We start from the raw sequence: 22,609 nt of genomic DNA on the forward strand, positions 1-22,609 counted from the left end.
CTGGCACTAGCTCAGCAGAGAATTAAGACCATCAAAAACACAGAAGAAAAAAGACTGATGTGACAAAATACAGAAACCCTACTAGAAGCAGCAGAGAGAAGGAAGAGAGCAGCTCAGCAAAATGAAGGCTCAGCCTGCTCCAGGGACTGCACTTTCCCACTTGACTGATGACTGGCCTGCAAACAGTCACTAGGGGACTGTGCTAAGGGTGAAGAGCATATTCATGTTTGGTCTAAGAATGTGCTTTCCTGGTTAATTACCGTGCACATGAACAAGAACTATTCTTCACTCACAAATTAGGTATGATCCTGCTGTCAAGCACCCATGGCCAGCGGAACAGATATAATGATCCAAAAAATTTGATGACCGCATCATGTATCTCTACCACTGTACAGAAAGTGGGAGAATAAAGCAAAGGAAGTATCAAGCTTGATCCTTGCAGCTCCTGTCTACATCTAATTCAGCAAATTATTTTGCCTTCTATAAGAGACTGGCAGTTTCTCATACACTCAGTCCAGGAGTACAAACTTCTAATTAAAGCATATGAGGTTAAGAGAGGAAGGTAAGAGTCAGCCTCAAAAATCCCCGCCTCAGCGCTAACCTTGAGCTCTGGGCAGAGGAAGATCAGCAGGACCATTTCAATTAAGACCTTCTGAAGGAAGATGAAGTAGTGACAGCACAGAGTATGGGAGATGTGTGTTAGTCACTAGGCCAAGAAACCAGCTGCCTTAACATCTGATTTTCTGAATGAGAATGAATCACCTATAATTCAGTCCTAGCCTGGAAAAGAATTTAAAGGATGAATATGAGAAATTAGTAGTTTTTCTAACTACAAAGATCTCTAAAAATATAGAGGACTAATGTGAGCATCAAGACATTGTTAATATGCAAGTGAACTACTGGATTTAACTTGCTCAACGGGAACTGCAAGGAGAAAAGTAGTATCAAGAGGAAAAGCATATTCTAGCTGCAGATGACCAAGCATGCCAAAGGGCAGGCACTTCTTCCATTTGTACTTTTGGAAGTTGTCCAAAACTGCATTCTAGAAAACAGGCCACAAAAATTACTCCAGTGATCCTGGAATAAATTATTCTTCATTAAAGCTCTAATGTTGCAGTAACTATAAATGACAATTCTTCTAACACTGAAGTGTGACCATAATTCTACAAAGAGTAAAATTTTCAACCCCTCCCCCGGGGTCTCTAACCCTTGTGAAAAGGACAAGCATATTTCAGAATACCTGGATAAGAAATCTCCACTTTGCTTCCTGATATTGGTGTTTACTGCTTTATTTTAGATACTCATTGCATCTTCCATATCTCTTAAATAGAACTCTGGAAATATTTGCCTATAATTATTATGGAGTACATCCACTCTAAAGCACCACGTCTGAACACCTTAAGTATCATGCACAAGAAAATATAAGCCACAAAAAAATTAATTTCTTCCCCTTGAATGATGCTAATTTGTATATATGTATATATTTTCTATGACAAATCTTGCATCATTAAGATAAGACACATTAGTGTATTCCATCTTCATGGAACTTTTGCTTGCTCAGTATAGGAACATTTTAGATAACTTCAATGAAACCACTATATTAACCAGGCTGGAGTTTATAAAGAATTGAAGAACTGACATATTAGTACATAGATTTATTCTTGACCCATAAATCAAGGTAACTATGTGGTCAACATAAAAGTTCTCCTGAAAAGACTAGGTGGTAGGAAAGCTCCATAGTGCTGTCAAGTCATGTCTTCTAGCCAATGTCTGAAGTAGCACTGATGGGTTCTGAAAACCAGAAGTCAGGAGAAAGAGCAAACTGGAAGGAAGCAAACTAGATGATATTCAAAGGATCCCAGAAACAACTTTCCTCTCTCCTTTAAAAAGGCTACTAGGAATAGGAAAAACACTGCATAGATCACTAAAAAGTGATCCTATCAGCCTGATCCTATGTACCTCATGTAAAAGCACTCTCTGTTGTTTGTGACTACTGTGGTGACCTCTGTTTTCTTTAAAGTACTACAACTACTTCAAGTAATTTCCATGGTAACTGCCCACAGTTCCTAATTTTAATAGCCAAAACAAATTTTTACCTGACTGAATGAAATATAATACATATTTTAGCTCCTTATGCAGATATTATTCACTAGAAGCTAAAATGAACAAAGATATTCAAGTGCAGTTATGCCTGAAAAAAGAAAAGAAGGTAATTTTCCAGTTTTACAGCTGCTTTCAGAATTCTGCCTGAAGGATTACACTCAGCAATTACTCAGATGCAAAATATTACTTCTATTTCATAGATTTTGAATATGAACTATTAAATCTATTAGATCAATAGTAATTCCTCCCACGTGCACTTAAGAAATTGATATAACAACTATTACATTTTCATACTGAAACATTCCCATTTTAGGTAATAGAGAAGAGAACAAACATATTTAACTTTTAAGATTGCATCACAGCAGTTGCACACAATGTAAGCCATAAAGCTATATAATAAAGATTAGATTATGAATTTCACCAAAATGGCAATTTTAAATAATGCACCACTGATCTTACCTTAAAATAAAATGGGATAACAGATGTTCTTCAGTGCCTAGCTGCCTCTTTCCACTCTGTAATTTTTTTTTTCAAATGTAGCTACTAAATAAGTGTAATGGTTTGTTTTTGACCAGCTCAAACACTGGTCATCCATAGTACAAAATAAAAAAAAGTGTCAAGTAAGTTCAAACAGGGTAGTTAGTCAGATAAGATCTATTTTTAAATGAGCTATTTAAAAAAAAAAAAATTATAAATTAAGTCCTTCAAATACTCAAGAGGTTGGTCGAGAACAGTATTAGAATAGTACCTGAAACAAGCTGTCCAGCGAAGTGGTTCAGTCAGCAACCCTGAACTTACTTAAGAGATGTGTGTAGATGTGGCACTCAGGAACATGGCTTGATGGTGGACTTGCCAGCGTTGGGTTAATGGTAGCTCTCAATCTTAAGAGGTCTTTTCCAATCTAAATGATTCTATGATTCCACTTGCTCTTACTCCCTACACCTTCCATAAGAAATATTTCATAAAACCATCCCAGAACACACAGAACAATGAATCATATTTTTAACTGAAGTCCAGTATTTGCCAAAGTTAATACAGGAAATGGGCCAACCTAGGCAGACAGTTTGCATTCCATGCATTGCTTTAAGCAGCTTTCCTTAGCCTATGATTTGGAGGATTCATAAGCAATAATTTTTGGAAGAAATGTGCACTAAACAAGCTTATAGAACAGAATAAAATGTTGAATCAACTCCCCAGTTGCTAAATGCCTTTTTAGATTCATTTTAGACAATATTGTATCTAATGTTGTATCTAATCTGCATCTTTTGAGAATTCCAATTTAGAAATTGTTCTTTAATTCAACAAGCCCAAGCAATTTGTTAAAACCATGTGATAATTTGGAGGACTTGTCACAAAAAAACATGACAAAACACAAAGCTTCAAGTATCTTCTCTCAATTGCCTTGTTTCTGATGACAAATATGAAACAATCAAAATACAGAAACAAATGACAGTAAAATGTAGACCATCCATTGCTCTTTGAATAAGAAGTCCAGACTCATCAGCATCTAAAAGATGAATTGCAGTCCCATCATCTCCCCAGTTTACCAGACACAGACCTTCCTTCTCAAAAGTTTGTGACGCACAACTAAACTCAGAGCAATATTTCTGAAATACCTTCCAATAGTAATTTTTTCCCTAGTATTATTCAAAAAGTAATTTCCTATGCATGGGCCTCACCAGCAGCCTGCCCTTGTACTAACATACCTCCAAAGATGGATTAATTGCTTCCATCAGATGCATATCTCCAATTCATAACATGAACACTCTGACCAAGAAACAATTCACAGAGGAAAAAGGATTCACATCATTTAAGCTACAGGCATTCAACTTGGGGAGCTTCATTGTGGCAATAGTTTCTCAGCACTATCAGCGAATATAAAAAGACTCCTCTCAAAGGCATTCAAAACACAACATTTGGGTTCATGCTCTCAAGTCCTGGAAGAGGTTCCCTGCTATTAATTATATGTTCAATGTAGCAAGATTAGCCTCCTCTGGCAATGTGTGTTACCTTACATGAGCTTCTGCAATCACTTTGCTGTGAAGTCAGACAACCTTCATCCTTCATCAGACTATTTCTGTAAAACTTTGTAAACCAGACTGTCCAAGTTAGAATTGAGAAACAAAACAACTAAAATTTCTAGAAGATAGGCATTTTCTAGCTACATCACCATACACATCAGCAGTTTTGGTGGCTGCAGATACTTTTCCTGCTAGCTTGCTCATGCACCATTATAACAAACCCTACCAACTCGACTTGCATATGGCACTGTGAACCTTTCAAGGATGTCTCATGGCCTGGAAAATTCCAAGAGACTGTCGGCCAGATGTGGAAACAAAGTATTCTAAGTATGCTGCTGACCTCAAACCTTATTATTATATTTACTTCCAGACATCTGTGGGGAAAACCACATAGGTGCTAGATGCAATGGTGCCAACACATGCCCATGTGCCAGAATACGGTAAAGAGCCTTCAGTTATCCGCCTAGAAATCAGGAGATGCACAGATGATACAGGTACAGGTAACTACAAAGTTTCCATAATACAAAAGATAAAAAAGGATTAGGAAGCCTGAAAAAAATAAATTTTCTAGCAGTGAACAGCAATTTCTGTTAAAATGATGAATTGCACACTCTTCTGTGTAAATTACATAAGAGTACGGTGAACCCCTTTTACTTTACTATAATTCAGTACTCAAGAACCCGTCTGACAACTGTTGATAATACAAGGAACATTCTCTTACTACTAATCTGCATTATGTCAATCCACACCAAGAGGATAAAATATATTTATAGTTTCTAGTTTCACCCAAGAGTGAACTATTTCAATTTCATTCATTTTCACTCCAAAGAAATAATATAGATTTGCCTTATTGAAACAATTTGTTTCCCTTTCATTTACACACTTATCTACAAAGGCAAGATGAAATATGATACAGGAAGTCATCCCTCTTTACAGCTGTTACATATGCTTTATAATTTACTACAAACTGGAATCATCAGCAATAATGTCTTCCAGCCCTTCGCACTAGTTTTGATCTATTGAAGTGTTAAAATCAGTTTTCATCTAAATATACATTAAATCCTTCCCTTAAAAAAAAAAAGGGATGAAATACAATCTGAGTGGGAAGAATGCTTATACATATATATATACACAGACTTCCACCCAGATTTAGTTTTTCTACCTATTAAGTCAAAATCAGAAACTCTCCTGTAAAAAACCCAAAGCTAAAATAACCCTCACCCTCCAAATAAAACATTAACATTGCCAGTAAAACTGATAAAAACCAAATTAGTTTAGACTGTCCAACATCAATAAAAGTCTTCATAAATACTCATTTACACAGAAAATTGTGCTGCTACCAATACTGCAATAAAAACAATAACAATTTCAAAAGTCCAAGCTCAATAGTTTTTAGAAGAAGATTTTATCAGATAAAAAACTTATTAATATGCACTGAGGGAACAGAACAGCTGCATGAAAACTCCCTAAGGCACAGTTAAGATTGATTGTGTGCACCAATACTATGTACTCGTAATTTACTCTAAAAATTTTCAAATGTCCCAATATGTGATATTCAAACTCATAATTTCTACTCTAAAAAGCTTGGTACAGAAACAGTAACACATTACATTTTTCAGTAGCTTTTTTAACTGAAGTTATTTTTAAACTCTATTATCCAAATTTTGATGGTATAAAAAGAGCAAGGATATCTGATAAGTTAATGGGAAAATGAACACATAACCTCAAATTACATGGAAAATTAGTATAAAATACCACACCACAAATACTTAACATCTGGAAAATCAGCTCTCAAGGTCAGAAATAGGACACAGGGCGAGGTGCCCACTGACCTGACTCAACAGGGCACTTGCATTGTTAATGAAAATGCAGCTTGATTAGCCAACTTTGCAATTTGCCATTAACAGAGACAGGATAATTAAATTGAACAGAATACAGATTTAGAAATCAATATTTAATACCCCTTCCATCACTGTTGTTATTCCCCAATAGAAATGAGAAAGACAATGATATGAAGAAAAGTAATGAAGCCACTACTTTATTGATCACTGAAGATGTTACTCACAGTATCTAAAATTTCCAAGATCTTTATTACATCTTCAGTGTAGTATGGAAATATTTGACCTGATCTAACTAATGAAAAACTAGCATGAAAGTATAAAGCTGTAAAAATTGCTTTGTGGTAAAAATCAAAACCCAAATGCAGAATCTGCTGTTTAACAAAAGGATCACTCTTTCTTTCTTTTAGAAGAGATTACAAAGAATAAAATAACTGTTTCCATTAGCAGCCTGAAAATGATAAATACATGTGGCTTTCCTATAATTAACCCAACTGTAAAAAACTCTTTTACAACACTTTTAAGTTGCAAAGATTTTTTTTTTCCCAAACATGTAGTATTTCTTCTGTGTGATATCTCTCTTCCATTGCTTTCTTTCCTTCACTCACTCATTTCTGTCAGTTGAAGAGATGTGTTCATGGCTTATTTTCTATAAATTGGATTCTCTATAGAACATAATTTGATCATTTATTGGTATTTTCAGCTTGATTTTTCATTTTCAACTGTCTGTGTCTTATCTTCTCCCATTTTGGAGAGTGAATATTCCTTTTGTGGAATAGAAAACTATTTAAAAGCTGCATCAAATGGAACCAGCAGTCTCACCCTCACAATTGAAACTGAGATGAGAAAGAGCAAATACAGATCAAGCCCAAGGAGTTTAACTTCAGTATGAACAAGCTTCTTTTGAGGACAAAAAGGACACTGAAAAGTAGTTTACTTTAGGGCTCTCCCACTCATACACTGATCGATAGCTTTAAAAAGTGCTACACAGAAGATAACTTCATCTTTGTGAACACAGAATCAAGTCTAACCACAGACAAATTTGCTTTACTATAAAATTTTTAACATCATCCAAATTATTCCACAACTGAGACTGGCCTAGTGTTGGTTGACAGATGGCTTTATAAACTTAGAAGATTGAAAAGTGAATCCACAGCAGTGTGTTACTTGGTTTCACGTATACAATTTGAATATTCATAATGTGTAATTGTAAGCGTGGTACAGTGTTTCAGATACACATTGACAAAGCATGACCATTATCTGCTGAGAAATGGTGAGAGAGAGAGAAATGCTTTATACAATGGCATCAAACAACTTCAACAGATGGTCATCACTGATCAACAAACTAAAATAAACCAGAATTCTTACAAATTTGGCAAAACATGATTTCCTTTTGTACAAGTCTGTCTTTGTAAATATATATGGCAAGTTTTCACAGTTAATTCTAGCTCTTAGAGTGTAACAGAAATCACAGAGGAGGATTTAAAGAAAAGGAATGTGGAAGATGTCTTATAAATAGGTTTTTCTTAAACAAAATTAACTTTTAAATACAACTTGCCGTAGAATTATTATAAACAATTTGATAACAACATTTAGCTGTATCTTTATGTATCACTGTCAAGCTCAATAACTACTAATAATTTTTACCTATGTCAGATCTCATTTATGAGGTGAAACAGGTTGAAAACAGACCTATAGACAATTTGGGGTTTAAGAAACTCACAATAAATATGTCAAAATCCAGACTACAAAAATTCTAACCATACTACAAACAACCTACTTATTATGTCAAACATGAGAAATATTGTAATCTAGGTCTCTCAAAACATTAATTTTCTTCTAAACTATGAAGCAAAAAGAATAGAATATATTACACCTTTTTATAATTCCTGTCCAACAAACTGCATTGCCAGGCTCTCCACATTTCTGATATTTCTATACAAGCCATATTGACCCTCTGCACATACTTTTTCAGACAAATACTCATTTTCAGAGGATAAGTCGTCTGGTAGGTTGTCATCAACAGCTTAAATGCACACCAGCTTTTTTGCTTTTCCTCAAAGCTGGGTTGGGCTCTTTAGGTTAGGGTAATTGAAACTGCTCTGACAGACAGAAGAAGGAATTTGAGAAGAAAAAAGCTGCCTTGATAACGTTCCTGATGAAAAATGTTATTGATTATTCCTGTAGAGAAATGAGCTCCTGTATCACTAGGAGCACATTTGGAGCCAAAATTAGAAGTATAAGCTTAAGATCAAAAGTATACATAACCTGAACAGAAGAAAAGAAACCTTTTAAATCAATAAACACTCCACCCTAGATGAGACAATAGCTTTCTTGATCCTGTGTAGACGATCTACATCGTTTGAAAAATCTCAGGCTACCATATTATCTTAGGAAAGAAAAAGAATGCCAGATTGAACATGTACTGCAAAAAACAAAAAATACGTTTAAGCACTGATAGATAGAAAGATAAGCAGCACCTACCTATCCATTTCCTTGTATTTCACACAGTGAAAAAACAAGGCATTGGAAACATGTCAATAAAGACTCCTCAATATGATCACATCCTAATAGAGTGATTAGCTTTCTTCTCCACTCCCAAAACAAACAAAAAAGCAAACTGCATGGCTGCACTGAAAATATAATTTTAAAAAGAATGTCAGTGAAAAGCCTCAAAGGTCTGGAGTAACATTTCGAAATTGCTTTCATTTATTAATATGTTTTAGTAATACAAACCAAGATATTTTTTTTACTTATCTCTGGACATTACATTATCACTGAATTATTTACAGTACTAGAATCAGGAAAAGATTTTAAAATTTGAGTTATCCAGAAATAAAGAAAAGCTAATTTGAATTATGTAGCGAGGTTGGGGGTTTTTGCCTAAACTCAGAAACATCAGCATATTTGCACAGTTGGAAATAAAATATTTACATAACAGTCAATGCTTTCTGAAGAACAGTATAAACAAAATAACTAATCAACATGTTGCCTGTGCAACCATTTGTAGTTCTCAAATGCAGTAACTAAGGTAAAGATGGATTCAGTTCCCCAAGTTTAATCATTCCATTTGCAGGAAGTCTTTTTATAAAGATACTAATGACTTACTGATGAAAAAATTTTCCAATGCTTTTCAGCCTGACTGAAGGCCTTACCCAGCTCCTGCCAGCAGTTCTTAGCCTATGCTTTCCAGTTAGGTCAGTGATGTATTAGGGTTTCATTTTAAGTTAAAACAATGTCCAAAAGCTTCCTTTGGATGTCTGCATGCTTTTTCTGAACACCAGCATTCCCTACCGGGGAAGGGGAGAGGATATGTGAAAAAAAAACAAACCAGCACTAAATTAGATCTGCAGACACTGCTTTCCCCTCAGTTTATTTCCAGTACCTGGGACAATGCTTCAACTGCTTTTTCCTCAAGAGCTGATTCCTCACTTGTTTCAACATTTTAAATCGAACTGTATTTGGAATGCCTTTTGGCAGGTTATTGTCCACTGAGATTCCACCAAGAACAGGAAAACTGCAAAATGGGTATCTACTATAGATAAGAATGTCAGAGACCTACTGGTAAAGCTGAAAATGAGACATTGCTGCTTAATCAGTAGCTAATTTCAATAACTTTTCCAGGTGGAAAGAAAAATAAAATTACTGCATCACCACCAGCAGAAAGCACAGTTACGTGAGGCTATCTGATTAAGAACAGAATTAAAGAAAAATGTCTTGTCTAGACTATACTTAAGAATCAAATCTCTTTGCATATCATTATGTGCAAAATAATTGTGCACAACTACTGGTATTTCTTAGCCTAGAACTGCATTAGTACTGAAACATTTACTCTTTTTGCATTTCTTCAATGTTCAGGAGACAGGGTCTACAATTTAATCTGTCTTCACTCAGGCAGAGGATTACAAATGGTGTAATCATTAGTAGCAAAAACTGTTAAAGCGCCAAACAAGAAACCCACCCAGTAGCATTAATGCTTAACAAAAGGAAAGGCAAGTAATTCTCTCTGCACCAATAAATACATTTAACACACGAGTACACCTTCTAAAGTAAAAATAACTGTAATGCCACACTTCCTACAGCAGCCAAGTGCTTTAAGGCATTTAGACATATTGTATCACTATTAAATCAACATACTAGTAATAGAAAACCTCAATATTTTTGAGTGCAAAGCAAATTAAAAAACAGGAAAAAGAATATGCTTAAATAATTTCCCATATTCACAGCATTGTTCTACAAGGATCTGTCAGCTCTCTTAATAAAAAAATGCTTTAGTGACAAAAATTTATGCAGCGGTAATTAATATTTCTTTTTGATAAGTTACATTATAATATCTCAAAAAGAGGTAAGATATTAAAATAGAAATAAATGCCTATAAAAATTGACCTCTTTCTCCTTTCATTATCTTTTTCAAATGTTGATATTACTGACAACATGGCATTAATTTAAAACCCTAAATTAGTCAGGTGAGCCAAATACTCCCCTGATCAAAACTCAGCATCATCCAATGTCAGATGAAACATGAAATAAATCGAGTTTCCTTCTGATTTTACGTACCATCTCTGTACTTGCCCCTCTACAGCATAAACAGCAAATCAGAATGATTCCGTAAATCTGGGAAGTTTTAATACACAAACAAAGCACACAGTAGGAATAACAGTTTCACCAAAGGAGTTTAAACAGAAAGAAGATAAGACTTTTAAACTTTTATTGTAGTGACATCTTGTGGCTACATTTGACTTACTTCGAGACCTCAAAATTTTTCATTTTCTTTTAATTCTTTTAAGGAATTTTTTCATATTTTGTGGTCTAGGACAAAGTAAAAAGATGAAAACGTAAAACAAAAATGAAATGATGAAAAAAATGAGCAGGATGAAACAGAAAACAGCACTGCCTGTTCAAAGATCTTTACCAGCATTAACATTCAGTGTTACAAGAGGAAGCTGGAAGAACTATGAACCCAACACATGTTGGGTTCATCACATGTTCCTAACTCTGACAGGAACCTGATTACATGAATATTTTCTGTGTCCTGTCTTCCCTCTAAAGAGTTTTCAGCTCTACATGAAAATCGCTATAAAGGTACAAACAGTGAAAGTAGGACCAAAAGAAATTCTAAAAAAATACAGTACCATATTAAAAAAAGGAAAAAAAATTGCCCTGTAATCTCACTCTCTTAGTTGCTTTTTCTGCATCCTATAGGGCTGTTCAATTTTCAAAGGTGGTAGAATAATGTATTCTAAAAGCATTTAAAGCAAAAATTAAAAGCCTAAAACACAATTTATCAATAAAAACCCCACATATTATACTTACCTATTTTTTTTTTACTAAAAGCCCTCTAAGTAGAGCAACATCCCTCACTTGTAGTACTAGGCTTTGACACCAAATAAATAATCTTCCTGGTACAAATTAGCTTGTATATCTAAATCAGGAATTACATTTTAAAAATAACAAATAAATCATTTCATGAGTGTGAGAAAGCATAAACAGTCTTCTCATTTCCTTTTTATTTTAGCATTTCAGTCTTTGGTTATTGCCCCTCCATTTTTTCCATCTATTAATCTAACAAAGGTTATGGTTGGCAAAAGTTACTCTGAACCTATATGCTGGAGCATGCAAGTAGTAACAGGAAGAAGCAAAGCATTTAAATAATCTTATCATGTTACTCACTTGACTCTGCCTAATTAGTTTGGATGGTTTGATATATGCTTTGCCAAGTACAATTATCTTTCATGGGAAGCACAATAATGCCCCTAATTCTAACACTATTGTGAATATTTCACAATGTCCCATATATCAAAAAAATCAAAGTCATGAAAGAGACTATCACGCACACAACACATGACTCATTAAGGAGGGTGAATTGATCTTAATTCACTGTGGTATAAATTATTTGTTTTATTTAGCAACCAACTGCCAGAACGGTGCGTTTTTTTTCATCCACCTAGTGTGAAAGAGGCATTGACTGCAGATTTCAACATAGATAGATTTGCTTAAGAGAAAAGTTAAAGGTTTTCAAAGAGAAACAAAAACCTCAGCTGGCATACATGCAAATAGAAGACACACTACATCAATTTTTACACCCATGGAAATGTTTGAGTAGCTTCTTAAAACTTAGATGAACACATCAGCTCAGCCCTTGACAGCTCTCACCTTTTAAAACTAATATTTATGTGGAAGGTAACTCAAAAAGGCAACTAACCTTGCCTAATGTTACAGGGCTCATATCCTCTTTATAATCTGTTTGAACAATTGCTCTAGTGTATCAGACACAAACTGGCTGTCCTTCAACAACCTGTACAGAATCTGACATGTTCTACTCCCTCGCTTTGAAAAATGGTGTGTGAATAAAAACACCCAGCCAGTAATTCTAGCCTCCAATTCTTTGTTGCTCCTCAAAATGTCATCCTATACAGTGATGTCATAAAGCACTTTGGGCTAAAATAACTTTTTTTTAAAAATGAAAAAAACCAAAACACCACCTATCTCAAGCCAGTACTGATAAGACACTCAGTCCGTGATCTTCTGCTAAATAAAAAAAAACTCTAAAAAATCGCAGCATGGTTCCCAAAGTGGCTGTTTCCAAAAATATTATCTGCATTACTAAGGCAAAAAGGGAATAAATGTGAAAATTAATGGCAGGAAGACTGAAGAAAACATGATGCTTGCAATCCAGTCCTCTATACTGTTTGTTCATTAACAAGAACATTTTGGCACTGGGACTTGCCACACGAACTTGAGTATACAACAGAAGCAGCGTTGAGCAATATGAAAATATAATTAGCTTTAAATTAAAAAATATATTGATTAACCAAGTGCTAATAAATATGAGTGATTTGCTGAGTTACATTATAGTCTTTCTCTAAAAATGGGGCAAGCATTTATGCCTGCAAATTAAAAAAATTAGGTTTTTTTTATTATCTGCTGATAAAACAGGGCGTATAAAACACCTAAAACATATCTGCCTTTTGATAAGCATGCATAACTTATCTGTAAAAACAGAATATCAAATAATAAAAGAATACATTCTCACATAACCACATATTAGCTCATATTTTAAGTCTGTGTTCAAAAGACTAGAGAACACCTTGGTTTTAGGTGACAAAAACTGCTACACGTTTTAAGATATCTATTCTATGCATTATAATATCCTAGAAATAACTAGTTTAACTCATTTAAGTAAACAGAACTACTTTAAAAACATAATCACAAAACACTGAAATTGGAAACAAGAAAAAGTTTAGTAGTCCTTCCTTTGTTCTTTCTAAACAGAATATTAATTAAAAGAGAGATAAATAAAAGTCTCTAATACTAATATGTAAGTGTATGTAGCCTCCACTATTCAAAGCCTCTCTTCTGGAGGGAATTTGGTCCAAATTCCAGATCAAAGCAGAACCAACCTTCAAGTTAGATCTAACTATCTATATTAACGTGAATAAATAAATAAATAAAAAGTTCTTCAAGTGCAACTCCTCAAAAATTTGTCAGCAATTTTACATCTCTAATTACATGTAAAATTTCTTATTATTTACAGGAAAAACACGTAATAGAGCAGTAAACTACAGCCACTTTTACTTTTGACTAGCAAATGCATTCTTACTACAGTGTAGGCTTCAATTCACTGATGTAAGCAGAGATTACAGAACAGCCAAGAATTATTGTGTTGACTCAACTGAGAACTCACCTTAAGGTGAGTGCCTTAAGGTTACTGCTCCTTAACAATAAGTACTCATAAATTTATGCTACTACATGACTTTTTCACTTGCTCTTCAAATAAGCTGCACCTCCAAGGAATTCCCCACCACTCTGTGGATATGATAATGAGGAACAGAGATTTATAGAATAGAATATGCTTCCTGTGAATAATGGAGCAGAACAGGAAAAATCTGAGGCATGAGGATTATGTGATAAGGAAATTTGTGCTGTAGATATCTGGACAACTGTATACTTCCAATATGTGCTACAATAAAACTGCAAGGGGGAGGTTCCCAGATGTGCTTGTGCATGCGGAAATTGTATCCCTGTGCATATGAAAGCACCACATGAAATGAACTCCCTCCTGATAATCTGCTCCTCCAAAAGAGGGCGAGTCACTTGCAGAGGATTAGGAGCTCACTGGAGAGCTAGAAAGTACAAGAGATCCTTCTGTGCCAAAAAACACGTAAGGTATCTTCTAAAACTTTGGAATGATATTTTCGCCTCCTCCATTCCCTCTCTGCACTTTCAGGCAAGGCTACAAAGGGCCTTCACGAACACAGAACAATGACACTCTCAAAAGACAGCACACTCACACTCAAACACAGATGAAGACACCTGGGAGGGTGGATGGCAAACGGATAAACTGTTGTTGAAATAGAATAGACACTTCTGGACGAGTCTTTGAATGAGGCCGAAGAATGGCAGCCCTTTTGAAAAAACAATTTAGGGAACTCCCACCACAACAGAGAAGTCCCTAGGCATTATCTTGGTAACATGATGGAAGCAAAAAAACCCTGTGCATACTAACAATCAATCCAATTTGCATGAAGCTAAAGTCATGCACAAAAAAAAATACCCCCAGGAAATGTAAAACACCTACCAACTCATGGACATTTGATCAATGCTAGGTGATTTATCACAGACATCTTCAAGCAAAAATTTATCAATACACACGCAAAGGGACTGCACCAACCGTTTCAGAAAAACGGTAAAATCAGAATTAAAAAAGTTACAGAGAAAAGGTGAGAATGTATTTGTTTGTATAAGGAAAAATAAATTTCAAGTCACATTCAGTATGAACTTAACGGAAGGACAGCAAGGCTGAGAAAGATTTATCTGAGGAGAGACATGCAAGTGACCCGCTAGACCCCTTCCCCATAGACTACAACTGCTTGCCAGCAATCCAATGTTGCAGAGCAGTAAGGATCAGAGAAAGAGGTCATTCTTTGGGAAAAAGAAAGCACTTTCCTCCTTGGGGATTCCAAGAGTTGCTGTGCCGAATAAAAACTTTGCGTCTCCCAAACAATCACAGTACAGGTAATTTCCTCCTTGGGCCTATGACCCAAAACCTAATGACAACAGTATCTTTGATATCTAGAGATTGTGACCTCTCCCTCAATGAGTTTGACTCAATTTTTGGATAAAATAGCTTCAATCTGATTATAAGTTTTTTCCAGAATTCCCAGCACCTACAGTAAAAAAAAACATCATCACCTTAATACTGCTTAAACCCATCTAGGTATTTTGGGTTACACAAGGCATTGCTCAAACCTCCTTTCACTCTTTCACAACTTTAAAACAGTCTCTCAGTGCATCAGCAGAAAATATATAAAATATATAAAGATACATTTCCAAGTTCTGTAGTAAGTATGTAAATGCATTATAAACATTTAGGGAGTCAAAGAATAACGTTTACTACTGAGTGGAAAAAAAATCATATCAGCTGCAAAAAAGCATGAGTATGAGTCAAAAAAAAAAAGTAGATATGGAAGAACCACAGTAAAAAAGTACATTTTATCAACTATATTTACATTAAAGAAGCATCCACCAAGATAGAAAATTTTAGGATAGCTGATGAAAGTTGTGTATATAATACATTTTTAGAAATACATAATTCAGTAGCAAAATCCAGCAACTTATTCTGGTGCCCACATTCTTTAATGTCAGCCATGCAATGTCACATTGATGAACTAACCTGCAGACACGGGCAGGAAAATACAGGTTCTGCCAGGACCGACAGAGGTATTTAGAGTGATCAATAACTCGAATCCAGTCTAATTCATCCATGGACACCTCAATGTAGTAGGAATAAGACCTATGGATTGTCAGAAAACACTGGTTAGTACACAAGCTGACACATTTTAGGTATTAAATTTTACACTGTCTTCTGGATTTTCAGTTGCTGAAGAGAAGGCTGTTTATTCCTACCCAGATCCCTGTTTTCCAACTAGCTTTGAAAATAAACTGTCTGCAGTTAAGGCATTTTTAGAATGATTTAAAACATCCTTACACTCACAATCTGCAGTCACTATAAGATACCTCAAAAAATGCAATGGAGACTTTCAACTCAATCACAAAAACAATAATAGTTTGTATTCCTTCTGCATGGAATAAAACTAAAGCACTATTTCTACTGCCAAATCAATAAAGGAAAAACCCAAAACAATTAGCAGATCAAAAATGCAAATTCAAACCCTTCACTTAAAAAAAGCAAATTTACTTTAAGGTCATTCTCACTGATGCTGTTCTTCACTTTTAACCCTTTCAGTTCTTTATGATACATTGTTAAGCCTGTCCCTACTTCTTATACACTCCAAAATAACCTCACGAAAAATAAAAAGGTCACCAACAAAATCTCTGTCTTCCTCTTGCTTATCAATTATGTTTAGCTTATAGTTTGCTGTTAAGAGAAAACAAACCCAAACTAGAACTTTAAAGCCATAGTTATATCCCTATTATACCTACAACAGTGACACTTATAATTGAAACTTGACTTGTGGAGCAACAAATCATGAAATATATGTTTCAGCATATTTTCTTTCTCCTAATGTACTAGTCTGCAACATTCACAGGCATTTCAATAGCACCACATCAGCACTTAACATCCTTCCACGCTGATTTCTAAAGAGGAGTTGCTCTTCCAGAGTTCTACAGAAACATTCCTGGTTAAACATTAATGCCCTTGTTAATATTTCCAATTTTCCTGAGGACTGAGAAGAGTAGGTGTCTAAAGTGGTACTGTTTAAAAATCCTTAAAATGTTAGAGAGCTGTTAATAGCAATTGACGCACTTGGAGGGGTTTTTAGATGTCAACTGCATAATCAGCTTTCACATTCACACCAATCAGATGGGTAATATTCACAACCCATATAAATACACTGTGTTTTTGCAACATTATTATTACTAGCCTATGCATATTTGACCATACTAGACTCCAAAGTTTTAGAGTTTGAGCAGTTTGGATACCAAAGTTACTGACAGTCCTCTGTGTGGTAAAAATTTAAGAGATTCTCACATCATCATTGCTAGATTAATGTAAACTTGTAACCAATAAATAACATGCTATTTCTTGGTTTCTGAAGGTACCAAACAAAGAAATATTATCTCAAAAATACAGTCGCATTATCATATGCTTTTTTTTTAAGGCTAGATAGCATCTTTTAGCAGAGGCAATTTGGACAGCTACTCTCCTTAGCAATTTTATATCTAAGACTCAGCTGTTAATAACACCTCTAAAGTAGAGGTGCAAAACACCTGTTATCTTATATTTGGTTCTGTTAAAAATATCCAGTAGACCAGAGCTTCAAAGAGAGAGTTAAAATGAATGAATATTTTAAAAAGATGTTCAAGAAGAAGCAAGTGTGTATTTGTACATTATTATGTATCCCACAAGAAAGATGTAGGTAAGTGGTTGGCAATTGTTAGACTAAGAGAGTGTAGAGAGATTGGAAAAATCCCTAGAAAAAGCAAGGACAATCTCAGAGCAAGGTCCTTAAGACCCTGGCTGGTAAAACTCTGCATACCTCCAAGGGCTAATATTCATAACTTCTCTGGCCAAACTCATCCGAAGTTCAACTACCCCATTATGAATTTTTTTCCTACTATTTAACATGAATTTATTTTTTTGCTTGTGTCCACTCTCAGCACACAGCTGTAAGCAGAGTGTGGCCCTGAATTCTCTACATTTTTCCACTGAATAGGTGGAAAAACTCTCCCTTCTAAGCCTACTCCTCTTAAAACTGCAGGTTCTCATGTGCTCAAGCCTTCATCATCTTGGTGTCCTGCTGTACTCACTCCAGAAGGTCAGTATCTTACACTGAGCCCACAAATGGACAAAGTACTCCAAATGCCTCCATTTCCATTTATCTTAAGACAGCTGAGCTATTGGAGAGAAAAAACACTGAAAATTCACAGAATCACAGAATATTCTGAGTTAGAAGGGACCCACTAGGATCACCAAAGTCCAACTACTGGCCCTGCACAGGACAGTCAGTGTTAATTCCGGTACTGAATCTGATAGGAAGTAAAAGAAAGCCCAGTAGCAAACTTTCCACAGAAAGTAAAAAAAATGAGGATGACACAGAAACTAGATCCTAAACCACTGTGCCCTCAGTATTTTATGAAGACAAAAATCTCTAGAGTAGAGGTCCATCTTGTCTGATATTCTGCCAGCAACAACGGTTTGTTCTAAAAATTTCACATCAAGGGCACAGGACACTACACAACAGATAATTCTGTACTAAGCTGTCCCACAGAGAATATTTTTTCTCTGAGTTTCAGCAGCTACTAATTAATGCCTTGCAGATGAGGGGCATTTTACCAGTAATACAAGCTCTCTAAAAATTGCTAGAGAACTCCTCACTATTAGTATATTTCTAATACTGTTTTAAATTTTATAAAGTTGGTTGGTAATTGGTTCATTAATTTGGTTGATCTTCTGGGACAAGTAGTATAATATTATATGAAGCAGTTCCATGTACCTTCGGAGTTTTATTTTTTTATCTTTCCAAAAGAAATAGAGAATAAACATAAATTTCAGTTGAACTGAATTAGGAGAATTTACTTGAAACAATTAGATACCTAAAAACCACAAAGTGGCTTCTAATAACTACTGTAGTTTATTGGTAATTCACATTCAAAATAAATTTTACTATCTCTGAATTACAGAATCACAGAATCATTTAGGTTGGAAAAGACCTCAAAGATCGAGTCCAACCTCATTGTCAAAGTGTCATTTCTTATGTTTTGACATATCGAAAACACCTGAAAAAAATTCATCCAATGTTTACAATGTAAATATGTTAAAAATAGGGTTCTTCCAATGAACTAGAAAATTGTTTTTCAAACTAAAACAATAGCAGTTGATAAATGGCAAACAGAAAACAATTAAAACAATTCATATTTGGTAAACTTTCATTAGTACAAAATGCATTACCTTCCCTTTTTATGTCAACTTGGCACCTACCGACTGTCTCTGTCCCACAGGAGTATTCGTATGTAGTTGATTATTGATGGCTGGCCTAGTTTAATTTCAATGCCAGAACGGCAGTCGTCACTGATCGGGTGTCGAGAGAAGCCATGATCCAAGTCGTAGTTCTGAGTATCTCCATCTAATAAAGCAGACTTCAGCTCCCCTTTTACAACCTGTGCTCCATACTTCATTGTTGCAATGTTTTCCCCTGGTACTAAGAAGAAAAGAAAATAATTGTTTAACTTTTACACTCTCATACTGCAAATTAGGTATTCCGAACATCAACTCTATTAGGTCAGATCAAAGATTTATTGCTAGTGTCCTTTCTTGGCCAAAAACACATGCTCAAGTGAAAAAAAAAAAAAAAGGCATTTTAGAAATTTAGCTTCTTCAATACCCCCTAGGTCTTTTATGGTAATGACGTTGTGATAATTTACTAGCTTGTAATAGCTATATTCTCAGTCCCCTTTGTGATTTTATGGAATTCTGTTGTACCTTCCTCACTCAATCAATACTTTCCTTCTTGCTTTAAAGTTTTGGTCTGTCTGTTTAGTCTCTCCTTGTGATCAGCTTCTCACCATACCTCTAACACTTTTTTTTGCCCTTTCTGTCTTCTTTTTCTGATTTCAACTATTGTTCACTTTGGTTTGGGGTGTTTGTTTTGTCTTGTTTTTCGTAAGTGGAAGGAAACTAAAAATCACATAAAATGTACAAGATGTGGATCAAATATTCAAGATGCATCATGAATTTGCAGGGTGGTATATAGGGTAGTATAGCTCTTTTGATAGCTGTATCACCTTCTAGTACTCTGTAAAGCTAAATGAACTTCAGTGAAAAAGGAAAGTTTTGGCTACTTGGGCTTTGAACCAACATGGTAAAGCAAATTTTTTTTATGCCACCATTTCACAGTAATAAACTTCCTGCATGCTAGGAACATATTCCATCAAGATAACTGGAGATAACTATCCCTACCTTCAGCTACAAAACAATACACTGATGAACCACCCTCTTCAAAAGACATTTTTAAAACCTTCTTTGAGGAGAGACCCAAAAAAACATGATCTGAAAGCTAAATGATAAAAAGCTGCCCCTGAACTCTTCAGGCAGATTGGTAATAGAAGTATGAATTTCAACAGGGTGTTAAGTTTGACATCTAAAGAACAGAATTTGAAGTGTTGAAATTTTAACTGTATTGTAGCACTACTACATCAAATGCACAATTATGAAACTGTAAGTGGTTGTCAACATTTACACAAACAGAAAAAGTTCCAAGAGCCTGAACGAGTACTTAAAAAACAAAGAAATTCCACTCTCCAAAAAGCTGTGATTAGGAGCATGCTATTGTGGAGAGATAAATATTCAGAAAAAGAAGTCAAAGAAAACACCATCTGACTTATTCAAATTTATCTACTGCAGTGTCAATAGAATATCTCGCATGACAAGACTTTTACAGTAACCTAGTATTAAACTCATATGTTTAAATATTAATATCTGTAACTTCTACAGGAGAACAAAGGGGATATGCAGTTAACATTTTCAGAGCTCATCATGTATGACTGAGAATACAGTGTAGGCTCTTAGAGAACATTTAACTTTATTCTTTACTGTAGGCCAAATACTCTCTATAAGTCACACATTAGAGAGCTAACAATACCTTTCTAAAGCTCTAGTGCTAGGTACTCTTGTTGAATTAACAAGAAGCACAGACCCAAGTCAAGGGCAAAGCTTCTCACACTTTTTAGGCTTCCATTAAAACAGTTTTGAAAGACTTGTTTATACTACTTGGGCAAGCATGTAAAGAGTAAGAGAAAAGTCGTAAGTAGTGGAGAAAATATGAGAATCTTCAAGTAGAAAACAAGTTACCATCAACATAAAACTATTTAAATATCACATATCCCACAGCCAATGCATTTTTACTTTTAATATTTTTGTAAAAGCTTTTCTATTAAAATAGCAGTCCCTCTAGAAAATACACTTTTATTACAACATTTATGTTTGAGCAATATCTGAGATAAAAAGCAAGAAAATACGTTGACTAATATTATCTGAGAAATAGAAATGGAGTGAACAGTACACAAGATATTTCCTTATGTCAGACCTTTAAAACGTGTAATAATAGTTAAAAACTCAAAAGCACACACTAACCATATCCTCCAGACAACCACAGTCACTAAATGAAAAGAAAACAAACTAAAAACTTGATGCTTACTTAACATGCCCCTGTAGTTGAGGTCCATGTCCCGACTCTCTGAACGAATCTTAATGGCATCTAGGATGGCATCAGGTGACAACAATCCAGAAGGTCTTACAACATTCAGTAGTTCAGTCAGACTCATCAGTGGCAAACGTACTGCTTGCATGATTTCAGCATGGTTTTCCTTGGGGTTATGTTTACACCAGTTCATCAAAGCTTGGAAAATGTCCTTCTCAGGGGCTGCAAATGAGTCCCTCACTACAATACTTAGAAGAGCAGCCTGGAAAAGAGAAACAAGAACAAAATAAACCCACACAAATAAACAGAAATTAAATTGAGTTTTATTTTTTTAATCACGGGAAATTAAAATAAGGCAAAAATTAATGGGTATTTTAACTTGTAGCTATTAAAAATAATCTCCATGGGAGTAACTGCCTGAAACTGTATCTTGTTTTAGTTATGTAAGAATTATAGAATCCACCACAAAAATAATAGGTAATATTACAAAACCACTAGAAAAAATAAGTCACAATTGAAATGCAGAGAACTACTCAAATCAATATAATACCACTCACTACGTCAAATTTACTTTGGAATATTATAACAGATTTGGGAGTACAGTTCAAAACATTCCTTTAAACTTAGGCTGCTCTAAGAACACTGATAAGAAAAAAGCGTTGCTCGGAATCACTTTTTTAAACCATTTCTAACTACTTGGGATTTCTATGCCCCCACAATCTCTTTGTCTTTTGGTACAAACTTAGATAAGTAGGTAAAAACTCCAGTGGTTCTTATTCATGCAGAAAAACCACTGACTGCAAAATGAGAACAAGAACAATCAAACAGCTTTTGGATTTTCACTTAGCTTGCAGAGTAATCAGGAGTTTGCATAGAAAAAGGCTAAATCTCTCATATATACCAGGACAGGCTACACCAAAGACATCAAAGTATGCTCTTCCTGATGAATGATGTTTCCTCATTTCTTTATCATTAATATGCTCTCAGAGCTCAGATTGACACACTGCACAGGACAGACGAGAGCATAGAGAAAAAAGTATTTTTCCCTTCTCAACTAGTAAGTTAGCAGAACCAAAGTGTCTTATACTCATTCAAGGAAGAGACCATTCACAGCTTTTCCACTAAAAACACTTAAAAAAAAAATGAAACCATCATTTAAGGTCCTCTGCTACTTCATGTGAACATCACTTGAAAACACTCCGTCACTGTTATAAACAGCTCAAAGATCACTCCAGAGTAAGTGGAAAATCTGAACTTCATAGACTAGCCTGACTCAACCATAAATATGCTTCTAACAACAGAACTAACACACAGAAAACCAAAACCACCCTACCACACCACTATATTCTGCAACTTCAGAACATGATAACAACCAGCAACATAAATCACAGCAATCTCCAGAATGCTTTAGTTTACACAGTAGAAAATCCCCCATCACTGATGTAGCCTATATCAAGAAAATAATGGAATGGAGTATCTCCTGCCA

At 35.0% G+C, this 22,609-nt stretch overlaps 1 protein-coding gene across 2 annotated transcripts in view; it reads right to left on the bottom strand.

Annotated features, from left to right (window-relative positions):
- BTBD9 (BTB domain containing 9) overlaps positions 1 to 22,609 on the bottom strand; it is a 118,759-nt gene that overhangs the window by 87,074 nt on the left and 9,076 nt on the right. For both annotated transcript variants that reach the window (XM_051783446.1, XM_051783445.1), the window contains exons 5-7: positions 21,121 to 21,385; positions 18,906 to 19,125; positions 15,636 to 15,755 (exon numbers count right to left, since the gene is read on the bottom strand). In XM_051783446.1, coding sequence (XP_051639406.1) covers positions 15,636 to 15,755; positions 18,906 to 19,125; positions 21,121 to 21,385 — 605 coding nt within the window. The remainder of the gene's footprint in view (positions 1 to 15,635; positions 15,756 to 18,905; positions 19,126 to 21,120; positions 21,386 to 22,609) is intronic.

This window comes from Manacus candei, unplaced genomic scaffold (assembly GCF_025592945.1).
Source record: "Manacus candei isolate 608988 ecotype Guabito, Panama unplaced genomic scaffold, ASM2559294v1 h1tg000017l, whole genome shotgun sequence".
NCBI classification, from domain to species: domain Eukaryota; kingdom Metazoa; phylum Chordata; class Aves; order Passeriformes; family Pipridae; genus Manacus; species Manacus candei.